This window comes from Juglans microcarpa x Juglans regia, chromosome 8S, assembly GCF_004785595.1.
Source record: "Juglans microcarpa x Juglans regia isolate MS1-56 chromosome 8S, Jm3101_v1.0, whole genome shotgun sequence".
In the NCBI taxonomy this organism is placed as follows: Eukaryota; Viridiplantae; Streptophyta; class Magnoliopsida; order Fagales; family Juglandaceae; genus Juglans; species Juglans microcarpa x Juglans regia.
In genome coordinates, this window is record NC_054609.1 from 3,678,920 (window position 1) to 3,691,377 (window position 12,458).

Consider the following 12,458-nt stretch of genomic DNA (forward strand, 5'->3'; position numbering starts at 1 on the left):
TTATTTAATTTATTTTTATCTATCAATTAAAATTAAATGTTAATAATAATTATATTCTAATTAAATTAATATTAATATTCTAATTAGTATTAACTAATTAATTTATATTTATCACATTTTATATTTAATAATAATAAATCAAACCAAATTTTTTAATTACAAAAAAACACCTATATATTTGATGAGAGAAGTGAGAAATAAATATTATAATATTTGGCTAAGTTGTTGTTCACCCACATATTTCGTGAGTTACTATAGCTAAAGTTAAGGGTGCTACCCACTAGGGGTCTTCCATGTCTAAATATTTCGTCACCCACCACCCACCCCTAGCTAAATTACTTAACTTTAGCTATAGTAACTCACGAAATATAAATGGTGTACTATACCCACTAACTTAAAAATAAAATAAAATATGCAACAAAGATGGAGTTAAATAAAAATAAGAAAAATTATACTCATCATACTTACACCACACATCTATTTTATTTTTTATTTTTTTTTATTTTTTTCCTTAACAAATATGCAAAGTATGGATGATGAGTAGAATAACTCAATTAGTTTAATAAGAATAAATTTTTTAAAAAAAAAATTAAAGCATATATGGTGTGTAATGTAGGAGGCTTTCTAGAAAAACCCTAAAAATAAACCGGTAATGGATCTAATTGAATCTTCTGTTATTGTTCCAAGCCATTATCCAAAGATTGGACTGCTAAAATAACATTTTTATAATCAAATTGGTGGGTTTGTGATATAGAGTTGTAATTGGTATATGAAAAAGAAATTACACAATCATCTATAGATAATGATAGGTTTATTACCTCCTATCACATATTTACTGCTTCTTTTATTTTTTTATTCAATGGTTAAGAAAGTACTATTTGTAAAGTTGTATATTTTTTTAATTTTTTCTTATTGATTAATGATGTTAAAAAAATACTAAAAAAATAATAATACAATAAAAATTTTAAATACACTATAAAGTAGTAAATGAGTGGTAAAAAGTAATAAATCTATTATTATCCATCATCTATTTCAAAGTTATTGAATATCTCAATATTGTTTTCTCCTAAATATGAGTCAGGATAACCTAAAAAATAAATAGATATCTAGATACGAACTGTCCAAACCAATAACGACTCCCTGGAGTAACGCCTGGCGATTATAATATTTTTATTTTTATTTTTGTAAATAAAATATCCTATTTAAATTATTTTATTATTATTTACATATTATTTTATAATTATTGAAACATGAAGAAATATTAGAAAGGGCTGTTCGATCTTGCTTTTCATTTGCATATAATAAGAAGAAACGTCTAATGATTTTTTTGGGTCAAATTCAATTTGTCAATCCGTCCATTTCTTCGGCCTTGTTTGGATTCGAAATTCACCCAAACTCATCTCTTATTATTATTACAATTTTTTTTAAATTTTCACACAAAATATAATAAACAATTCAACTTTTTCATATCCCAAAATAATAATAATATTAAAAATAATATTCTAACAAAATTTTATTCAACTCATCTAAAACCATTTCAACTCATTTCTAAATTTAAACGGGACGAAATGGTTCCAATAATATATATATATATATATTTATATATATATATATATTTATATATATATATATATTTATATATATAAACAAATTCAATTCATCTATTAATCCGGTTGGATGGATTCTATTTTTCTCTTAAAAGAACAAATAGAGGGTAAAACTCGAATCACTCGTCCATTTTTAATTTAAATATTTAACACAAATTATTTAATTAAAAATAGACTAATAATTTAAACAAAAACTAACACATTTGCCTTTAATAAATCTAGGATAGTCCGCATCAATTTCTTTTATTATTATTATTATTATTTTACCTTTTTTAAAATTGGAAAGATATATTCAATCCCCATCTCAACAGTCACACCACAAACCACAAATACATCAAAATAAATGTTATTTTTACTTATAATTTTTACTTCCATAACAATACGAGCTGACATTTCAGATATCAGCAGAAGATTATAAAATCTGAAATTTAAAAAGAAAACTGATAAAATAGATATTGTATGCAATACATGTAGAACTACTACTTATCCAAAAAAAAAACATGTACTATCACTTACAAAAAAAAAAAAAAAAAAAAAAAAACAAAATCTAAACTGCAAACGGCTAGAAGCAAATGTTTTGCAAACTAGTGCTATTTCACTGGAACTGCATTAACTGACTAAAATCTGAGTAGTTATAAGCAATCCTTCTTGTTATCATCATATGTGTAACACACCATTCACCACTTACAGTGTGTCGAGCACATCTAGTAACATCTAGTATTCTGTTTACGTGACATAATTTAATTTGAAAGATAAATTTTTAAATTCAAATCTTACAAATAAAATATTACCATTTAAGTGATATAGATTGTGTGCTCTACACACCGGCTTGAGAATAAAATAACTCATGAAGTATGCAAGTTTTTTGTTCAGACCCTCAGCAAAAAAGTGTATCCACATTGAAAATTCATGTGAATTCTCCCTTCTTTCGAAAGGTCTGTGAAGAGATTACACACCCTAAATCTACCTTCCCATAAAACGACGCAAAAAGGAGAGACTCACTCTTATGTAAAATAAGTTTGAAATAGCTAGTGAGTTAGATAACAAGCATCAGGAAGGCTCCCCAGATGGAGAATTGCGTTCAAGATTAGCAACTCACAGTGCTTCCCGTGAACAAAATGCCCATCGCTTTTCAAGGACAAGATTTGCGCTTTCTTTTCAAGCTTATTTAGCAACAAATACATCAGACCAATAATTCAAAAGCTTAAAATTACTGTAGTGATGACAACGCCTGTGCAACATTCCGAGAAATTCGATCATGAATTGGCTCCTGCAACAAAAAACAAAGTTATGTTTACTATCTACTTAATATGGAAATAAAAATATGAGGTTGATTTACCTCCATCCTTGGCATCTCAAACTTCGAATTTGTTATCTTCTCGTACAAAAATATGTATCTGTCATTACAAAAAAAATTTCGTTACTTATACCAAAAACTAAATATATAGGAAAATGTTAGTTATCTTAACATAAATTATTTTTTTTTTATTGTCACCGGGTGCCTGAGAACAAAGTCCCAACTAATCCCGGGAGTGCACAGGCCCTTGGTTAGAAGTTTCCCACAAATGTACCTTGGGTAATTCAAGGAGAAGTTCCTCTAAGTCCAATGGCCCCTAGAAATTGTTTGCACTCAAGAGAATTCGAACCTTAGACGTGGAAGGAGCATACTACCAAGACGAAGACCTTTACAACTCAAGCAAACCCTAGGGGTTTTAAAATAAATGAATGAGAGGCAAACCATCTAAATATAAAAAGTTTGATACTTGGTGCATACAATCCAAGAGAGTGAATCTACCTAAGCATTATTGGACAAAAGACCCGACCATGACCATGATGATCAACTCTATCAAAATGATATTGAGAGCCTTTTTGACAGAGTCACAGGTTCATCATCAATGGAAGACCAGGCCTGCACACATGGCTGCCCTAGATAGCTTCCAGGCGAAACGTTTTACAAGTAGGAAAATGATAAACTTACAATTATTTTACAACTGTATTATAAATGGAAGATAGTTATTAAAATTGAAATTATTTTCAATGAATGGCAAAATTACATTGGCTGGTCATAAAATAAGTTGTAAAGTAGTTGTAGGTATATCATTACTCTTGGAAGTAAACTTGTGATTTACTCCTTTGCGTTTACTCAGAATCTCTTTGACTTTAAATGCCTTCTTATTCTCACAGGCCTACCATTCCCTTCACAGACAGCTAGCAACCAGGGCATCAGTCGCTTGTAGTAAAGGGGGAAGTTTATATGAAATGAAATGCTGACAGTTTAAAGCTGTCAAGAACCAAAACAATCAACACAAATACGCTTAAACCAAGGAAAACTATTAGTTACTCCTAGAGTATTTCTTACCTAAGCTATAATGTTAACGATGTGGCATCCTGTGATAGGGTGAGAGAATCACAGGATGAGAAAATCATGCATCTATACTCTGGAACTAGCTAATAATTATTATAAAACCAATGGGAGACAATATGCAGTAGATGTGGCTCATTGAGACAATTGGCTGTTTCCAAACATTTTCTCCAAAATTGAACCCCAAGATGTCAGAGTATAAACACTGAAGACCGACTCTAGAAGAGCTGTGATAATGGCCACGATGGCTTCAGACCTACAGACAACCTTTTTTTTATTTAAGTAGACCTACAGACATAACCATACATTCTCTGCTCATTTTATCCTTGCTTATAAGAAAGAAGTCTACAACCTGACACCTGATTAAATAACATAAAAGACATACCGCCAAGCTAGTTCACAAACAAGATCTTCTGGAGCATCAGGGAGGACCTGGACATTGTATTACCAATGTGAGATAGATGCGTATGGATATGGACCAACTCTAAAAGGAAATTGGCATCAGTCAATAATATGAATTACCTCATCTTCATATGGATTGCAGTGATCTTTGAACCACAACCTCAAGAACTCCTATAGAGAAAAGGTTGAGTCAGCTTTAGTAGTTTATAAAACATATCGAACATGGTACATATATCGTAACTAAATCGTCAATTTTATGAGTTCTATAAGAGATATTGAAGCAAGATAGCTATTAAAGAATGACTTTGGCTTATGAGAACATCAATATATCATTTTAGCTCGGTGGAAACAAAAAGCTTTTCCTAAAGATTATTTGAAATCGACATAGAGAACATAAGTAACTAGAACAACAAACATCCATGATCCATAAACCTTATCAGCTTTTTCAGGTTCATCTACACATCCATGCTATAGAGGTAACTAGCAAACATTGCAGCACAAATAACACACCTTATCAACATTTTCAGGTTCAAGAGAACTATGAAAGCGTTCCTCATAAGAATGGGCAATCCAATATCTGCTGGAATCGGGAGTATGCACCTAGAATTCCAAAACAAGATATGTACTCCAATTACAATAGCAAAACTTTTTATAAATTGGGTGAATAGAAGGGAATTCAGAGACACAGAGATATGAATGCTTCAAAGAAGATCATAAACCTCATCAATTAAAAGAACTGAACCGTCATCTGCCTTTCCAAATTCATATTTAGTGTCCACCAATATCAGGCCATGTTCCAGAGCAACAGACTGCAATATTAACCAAACGTAAGCTAGTCAAATTCAACAGTGTAAGGATTATCATATACCAATCACATTGTAAGGCAGGATACAGAAAATTAAGATTTAAAAGTAGCAACTGCTTGAAGAAGTGACGTCATGTCATATCAATATGAGAGCAACAGAGTTAAATAAAAGGTTCATATAACACAATTTTCAGCAGCGAAAGTATCTGTTAACTACCTTCAGAAACTCATGCATTATCACTTATTCCTATTTGATTTATTGTCTATATCAACGCTTATGACAAGGAAAACATAACTCTTTTTTCTGTGCACTATCAGTCAGTAGCTCTTAGTTGTTTTCAGGCAAAAAAAGAGTTCAAGCTTCATGGAAGACTAGAGCTACGACACAAATTACCACCAGACAATATGCCCAACTGTTCATCTTTCAAGCAAATTCCTAATGAAATCAATTGGAAAATGTTGGTGAAGGGCATCACCAAGAATGCAAAGTTATAAGCAGAAGCACAAACACCAATTTGGATGCCAAATAATCTATTCCTAATAACACATCTTGTGTACTTGGGCTGCCTGTTTGTAGCAGAAATAACAGAGCTAATTACATTATGTTACGCATGATGGTGCTTCTACGCACACATGCACACAAGCCCAACCATTCCAGCTCAATGAGATCTGAACATGAGATCTTAGCAATAAAAGCAAACCAACAAAAGCTAATTTACCTGTCCATATTCAAATAAGCTTAATGCTTTCCTACTTGCTTCATCATAATCAGCTTGAGTCATCAGTCCACGTTGAACTATCTGTGAGGCACATGCATCATATAAGTCAAATAACCAAGCTGGAACTCGAAATAACAGTACCTTACAAATCATTGGCTAATTGCTTGTTGGTTATACACACACATAAAATAAGGGACAGATCTGAGCTGGTTTATTGAGATCATTAACCATCTGATCTAATGTATTTTTTGGCACTAAGGTCTGTAAAACAAATCTATCTTCAGCAGTTCTTTTCTGAACTTTTGAATGACATCAAGAGAACCAATAATAAAGAGATCCTCTTCTTCATTGGTGGAAAATAAAATTGACTATAAACTATTAGAATGCACCTAAAAGAAGTATTTTAAAAAAGTAGTGAAGGTTTCTAATGACATCAGAAAACAGTTCACTGTTAACTTTTGGTGCAAGTCTCAATCTTTTGATATTTGACTTTCACGCATTAATTAATTTATTACCCTAAAAGTGAGAAGCTCTTTTATTTTTTATTTATTTCTTTCTTTCTCTCTTTCTTCATAAATTATTTCACTCAGTTTTCTTCTTCCCTTCCCCTCCAAAAGAAGGGTAGATTGTAAATAAAAATCTAGTCATAACAGAAGCAAGAGATCAAACCTCATCCGGAGTTACTGGCACATCATGATCTGCTGCCTTAGATGTTGGCGTGAGTATGTTTGCAGGAAGCTTTTGGTTTTTAACCAAACCTTATTACATATTAAGAGACCATCAGGTAAGGGGAAAATTAGATTAAAATGAAAGCAATACCAAAGATTGAAATCACACCATCCGGGAGGACATTGCCACAATACTTTCGAACACCTTTGTTGTAGACTGTCCATAATGATGTGTCGGTACTTCCAGTCACATAACTTCTAACTAAAAATTAGCAACATATTTGGTGTCAATTGAAGAGTTGGCGGTCTAACAAACAAATGGGAAAAAGATTGCTACAGAACCCTCATCTTCAAAAGTATGAAATTAACATTATGTTGCAATCAAAATAAAAAGAAGGTCATGATATTTAAGGATCTCAAAAACAAAATCCTTCCCATGCACCCAAGGTTAGGAAAATAAACTCGGACTAAAAAAGATGACAAAGAGCCAACCAACTAGCTAGAAGATTGATTGCAAAGGACAGATTTATTGACTTAAGACCATTTGACAGTAGATTGACCTTTAGAAGCTCATTATGACTGTTTTAAGTGACTATTTAACGCTGTCTAGGAGATTCATAGGGACATCAATACATGATATGGAATACACTTCATTTGTCTCTCTCACACCCTAAACCACACACTTCATGGGTTTTGAAATTCTAATATAAGTAACAGAAAACATATATATGGCTTAACCAAATCATGCTGCAACTGCTTTCACTCAGGTTTTATCCAAATATAAAAGTTATAAAAGTCACTGATAGGCCGTACTGCACAGTTCCCACATATGAAAAAAAAAAACTCCAGACGAACTATTTTAGGGGATTTATCGAAACCATTAAATTTGGTATATGGTAAAGAAGATACTGGTAGGGGGAACTATCCTTTCCTGAATAGAAGAAAAGAAGATCTGGAAATGTATGATGAGAAATATTTAAGAAGTAAAATGAAATACCCTTGTATGGTTTGCCCTCAATAAACCGTTCATTTTGCATCATGATATCATCGTTTCTATATCCCCTTTATTATATATACATGACTTCTTTTTCTATCAATATAAGTTATAGAAAACATTTTTTTTATCGGTATAAGTTATGAAAAACATGATACTTCGAAAAAAAAGTTCTTGCAATACAAACAAGAAAAAGTACAAAAGATTTGCCACCATGTCTAAAAGGATAGCTTTAAGATACCAACTACAACGATAGTTTTCTTTTGATAGGTGACTACACGATAGTTTTCAATCATTGATCATTGAAAAAACCCATTATTCGTCATATCTTGAACTCATATAATTTAGACAGCCAGGACGAAACATCCAGAATCCTTCTCATTACCCTTAACTAAAATTTTCATCTGCCTCTACACAAACAACATTCCACAAGATTACTCGGAAGATGAGGAAAGGTTGTGAGTTGTTGAGTGCAAAAATAATTAGCCAAAGGAAACTCCAACTCGGTATGCCTACAATAACTCACCGACAAATTCGACGGGAAAAACCGAACATTTTTTCGCAATTGTAACATTTTTATCCGGGGACGAGATGATCGCATTTGCAGTTATGTGTCGGGTTTTGTCAAACCACCACAAACTTGTCTCATTAAGAACCTGAAAATCGATAAATATGAATGGACTAGTAATACGTTTTGCAACCACAATTATCCTTTCCCAGAACTAATCCAACTAAATCCAGAAAAATAAAAGATCTTTTGGGTAAGAAGAAGCAGATTGAGAGAAGTAGACCTGGCCCTTGAAGGGAATGGAGGCAAGAATTCTGTCGAAAGCACTTTGTCGGTCAGTAGTGACGAGAACGAGATAATCCCCACTTTCGTAAATATCTCTAACCTGTGAGAAACAAAACAAAAACAAAAGAAAAGGTGGGAAACAGAGCAGTAAGTCAATTCCTCATCCAAGACCAATGAAGTTTTGATCTTTTGCCTTGCTTAGGATTTACCTTTCCCCTGGTTTTGGATTTGAGGCCAGGGACAGTGAGGTGGAGGTTCGTTTCGGAGAGACAGTGGGGCAAGGAGCTTCTGATAGAGCCAAAAAGCTCGTCTTTGCGACTGCTATTACCGATCAGAGAGTCCAAAGACAGTCGTTGCTGGTCCTGGCTCTGGCTCTGGCTCTGGCTCGAACTCACCGACGCAGAGATTGATGCGAACTTCTTGGATTTTGATTTCGTTTTGAAGGAATAGATTGAAGGGAGAGTGTGGTTTGTGAATGGAATTCTGGGGTTGAATGTTTTGGTAGGGTTTAAGCGTATACTCTCCGCCATTCTTACGCTCTATCAATGTCTACTTGTGGCCGGCCGGTCGGCTCATTGGGTTGTGGGGGTTAAGGAAGTGTATCAAAGGACGTTATTTTACCATTTTTACTCAATTATTTAATAAGATATTAAATAATTATTTTTAACATTTAATGTTATTCATATATAAATATATTGCATCAACTAACTTTAAAAGGACAGGTATTAATATTTTGAATTTTTTTATACTTATAATGGATTCGCAATAAATTGTGTATTTAACAATTTGTAAAGAATAAAACTCTATCATATTAATAGAATATAGAAATAAAGTTTAGATCTTACCATATCTAATATCTTCAACGAACAATAAGAACTCAACCTTTTTTTTTTAATATGTGAAATATCACAATTCTAGATAATGCTTGTATTTGTTATTTTTTCAATGTATTTAGGTTCCCTACAATTTTTGCATTCAAATGCTTCTTATAATTTAAAGAGAAAGACATTGTTTATAACTTTATGGCCTTAAATGTTAATAATAATTTATATTTTGTGCCTATATCATTCCAAATTGTCTTTTTGCATCGAAAAACTAATAACCAAAGTTTTAAATTCTGTTTCGATAACTATTTCGATTTAAAAATTAGAATAGATTATTATAGTACTAGTGTATACCGGTGCACTGTTTTGATATACTCGCCAATGTGTAATTATGTATGTGTATATATACAAAAACAATAAATTACCATCTCTCAATTAAAAACAAAAAGTAAAGTCATCAAATAAACAAAAAATTAAAATTTCATACTTTTTTTTTAAAGAAAAGATCTTCATTACTTCAACCAGTGTTATGGCCTTTAGCCATTACAAGAGATATAATACAAGGATCTACATAGCCTATATCAAAAGTTTCTTGACTAAATGAAACTGCTGTTTTAGCTAGTTGATATGCCACTTTGTTAGCATCTCTTCTCACATGGTGAATTTTCCAGTTTGTATCTAGAAATGTGGCTTTAGTATCCTCCACGAAACAGCTTAGTATCCCATTTTGCATTGTGCTTTGTCTCATAGTAGTTACTACATGATTTGAGTCCCATTCGAAGATGACATCTTGCACGTTCAATTCCTTACACATTCTTGTAGATGTGAGTAATCCCCTAGCTTCTGCAATATCTGGCTGTAAATAGAAGGTAAGTGGTTGCATTAAGGTAGCTAAAACTTCAACCTCACTGTCTTGAATCACCACTCCAACTCCAATTCTGTAGTCTTCCTCTCTAAAAGCTACATCCCAGTTAAGTTTGAGCCAGGTAAATGGTGGTACAATCCATTGTATATTGGCATGTTGCTGCATCCTCTTGTGCATACCTTCTTGTTGATATTATGCCTATTTGAAATCCTATTGTGCTTGTTTAGCTCTGTTGATTAGTGCTTCTGGGGATAGGAAACGACCTTCAAAAATCCATTCACTCCTCATGTGCCATATTACCATTGCTATTTCTGTAAATAAATTGATTTCCTCCTGATCTGTTCTGTGAAGCATGCGAAGAAAAGTGGAACCAAAGTCTGCACCTATAATAGAAGCTTTCTGTATTTTCCTGCTTCCTAACCCCTAAACATCTTGTGTAGATGGGCATGACCAAAGAATATGAGCAGGTGTTTTAGTTGCATTCTGACAGATGGGACATAATGAATTAGCTGTAATTTTTTGTTTGTATAAGTTCTGTTTTGTTGGTAAAGCATCAGTAATTGCACACCAAATGAATACTTTAATAGAATCTTTTGTTTGTAGCTGCCATATTTGTTTCCATAATTCTCTCTAATCCCTTTTAGTTGAGGATTCCCTCATCTGATTTTGTTGTTGCTGCCTATACAGATGATATGCATTTCTCACAGAGAAGTCTCCTTTTGCTGTGGCTTTCCATACCAGCTTATCTTCCCTAACACACTGTGACACAGATATCTTAAGTATTTCTTTGAGCTCTTCCTCATTGAAAACCTCTCAGCAATTGCATATCCCACCGTCTCTTGTTGTGATCAATTAAATCTACAACCTTTACATTTACTGGCAGAACTCTCGTTGGAGATTGAATGTTGCATAGTCCAGTTGTTGGAATCCATTTATCAGTCCACACTTTTATTTTTTCTTCATCTCCTACTCTCCATGTGCAACATGTTTTTACTATCTCGATTGCTGAGTATAAGCTCCTCCAAACAAATGAGAGTCTTGATCCAAGTTTGGCCTGTATAATGGATGAACTAGAGAAATAGATTGCCTTCATTATTCTGGCTGCCAGTGATGATGACTGAGTGACAAGTCTCCAAACTTGTTTAGCTAGAAGGGCTTGATTGAAACTCATTAAATCTCTCTAAATCTCATTCCTCCTTCTATTTTGCTCAAACTCAAATTGGGCTAGCTTTTCCAATGAACTTTGGAATTATTTTCATGAGAACCCCACTAAAAATTTGCCATCAAAGCATTAAGTTTATAGCATAGTGTATTAGATCATGAAAAAACACTCATACTATATGTAGGAATAGCCTGAATGACAACCTTGATTAAAATCTCCTTGCCACCTGTGATAGAAACTTGTTCTTCCAATTCTCAATTCTCTTGTTGACTCTTTCAACAATGCCTTGGAATTCCCTAAGTTTAGACCTTCCAATGAAAGATGGCAGTCCCAAGTACTTTTTCAAATTAGTAGAAACTCCTAAACCAGTAACTTCCATGAGATAATTCTTGGTCAATTGCTTAGTATTTGTGTTGAAAAACAATGATGTTTTATGTCTATTGAGTTGCTATCCAGAAGCCAATTCATAACCATGTAGAATTTGATTCAATCTTGCCCATTATTGTATAGAAGTCCTACAAAACAGTAAACTGTCATTTGCAAAACATACATGGTTCATCATTATCTTCCTCCTAGCCAATGGAACTCCTAAAATTATACATTTTTGTTCTGCTTAGATCAGTTTAGCAGTTAATGCTTCAGCACAGATAATGAACCCCTTAAATTCCAACATAATTGAATAAGAAATGAAAAATAAAATGAATCATTTAATAGTACTTCTCAATCGAAGCCTTTAAAGTTTCCACATAATTGAAATTTGAGGCTGAAAACATTACGAATGTAACAAAATACTTTGTATAAAATTCAAGTTTATTCTGGTTTCAAATTCCATAAAATATCATATGTTAGTTTGGCAATTGCTAAAACACCAACTGGATAATCTCATAAATCTAAAAATAAATAGTGGGCTATGTCATACTAGTTACTCGAAAGAAGAATGCTATTCTTTATCCTTTTGTCTAGTTTGGACAAAATAGACTTTCTGATATCAGCTGTAAAACACGATGAGCAATAAAAATATATATCCCTTGTTTTGGCATCTTCATTTTCTGGACATCTTGGACCATATATATAGAGTATTGCTACTCAACCACATACTGTTCAACAACCACCACACATCGATTATTTTTTTTTAATCAAAACATTTCGTTTGAATCACCCCCCCAATTTACGTCTTCACCCTTCCCCCCATATTACGTCTTCCCCTTCCCCCCATATTACGTCCCAATTTCTCCCCCCAACACAACATGTTACTCG

The 12,458-nt window shown here is 32.9% G+C and overlaps 2 protein-coding genes across 3 annotated transcripts; both read right to left on the minus strand.

Annotated features, from left to right (window-relative positions):
* Nucleotides 1–2,484: 2,484 nt before the first annotated feature.
* Nucleotides 2,485–8,958, minus strand: LOC121244706 (phosphoribosylaminoimidazole-succinocarboxamide synthase, chloroplastic). 2 transcript variants are annotated; one of them, XM_041142883.1, is made up of 12 exons: nt 8,560–8,958; nt 8,349–8,450; nt 8,084–8,213; nt 6,733–6,825; nt 6,565–6,653; nt 5,896–5,976; nt 5,091–5,180; nt 4,882–4,971; nt 4,492–4,542; nt 4,355–4,401; nt 2,947–3,004; nt 2,485–2,877 (listed from the first exon to the last, which is right to left on the minus strand). In XM_041142883.1, exons 1-12 carry the CDS (start codon nt 8,878–8,880, stop codon nt 2,818–2,820), a joined length of 1,212 nt encoding a protein of 403 aa, XP_040998817.1. In that variant the 5' UTR covers nt 8,881–8,958; the 3' UTR covers nt 2,485–2,817. The 2 variants fall into 2 exon arrangements, with proteins under 2 accessions (XP_040998817.1, XP_040998818.1); XM_041142884.1 differs by having other exon boundaries at nt 6,769–6,825; nt 8,560–8,955.
* Nucleotides 8,959–9,691: 733 nt separating this feature from the next.
* LOC121244832 lies at nt 9,692–10,216 on the minus strand. The gene has a single exon (XM_041143046.1). It carries the CDS (start codon nt 10,214–10,216, stop codon nt 9,692–9,694), a length of 525 nt encoding a protein of 174 aa, XP_040998980.1.
* Between the last annotated feature and the right edge of the window lie 2,242 nt (nt 10,217–12,458).

Coding starts and splice junctions, on each gene's coding strand:
- LOC121244706 (XM_041142883.1), bottom strand. CDS start 8,880: ATGGCGGAGAGTATACGCTTAAACCCTACCAAAACATTCAACCCCAGA. Junction 6,654..6,732: donor TGGCAATGTCCTCCCGGATG/GTGTGATTTCAA, acceptor ATATGTAATAAG/GTTTGGTTAAAAACCAAAAG. Junction 4,402..4,491: donor GCAATCCATATGAAGATGAG/GTAATTCATATT, acceptor TACAATGTCCAG/GTCCTCCCTGATGCTCCAGA.
- LOC121244832 (XM_041143046.1), bottom strand. CDS start 10,216: ATGCACAAGAGGATGCAGCAACATGCCAATATACAATGGATTGTACCA.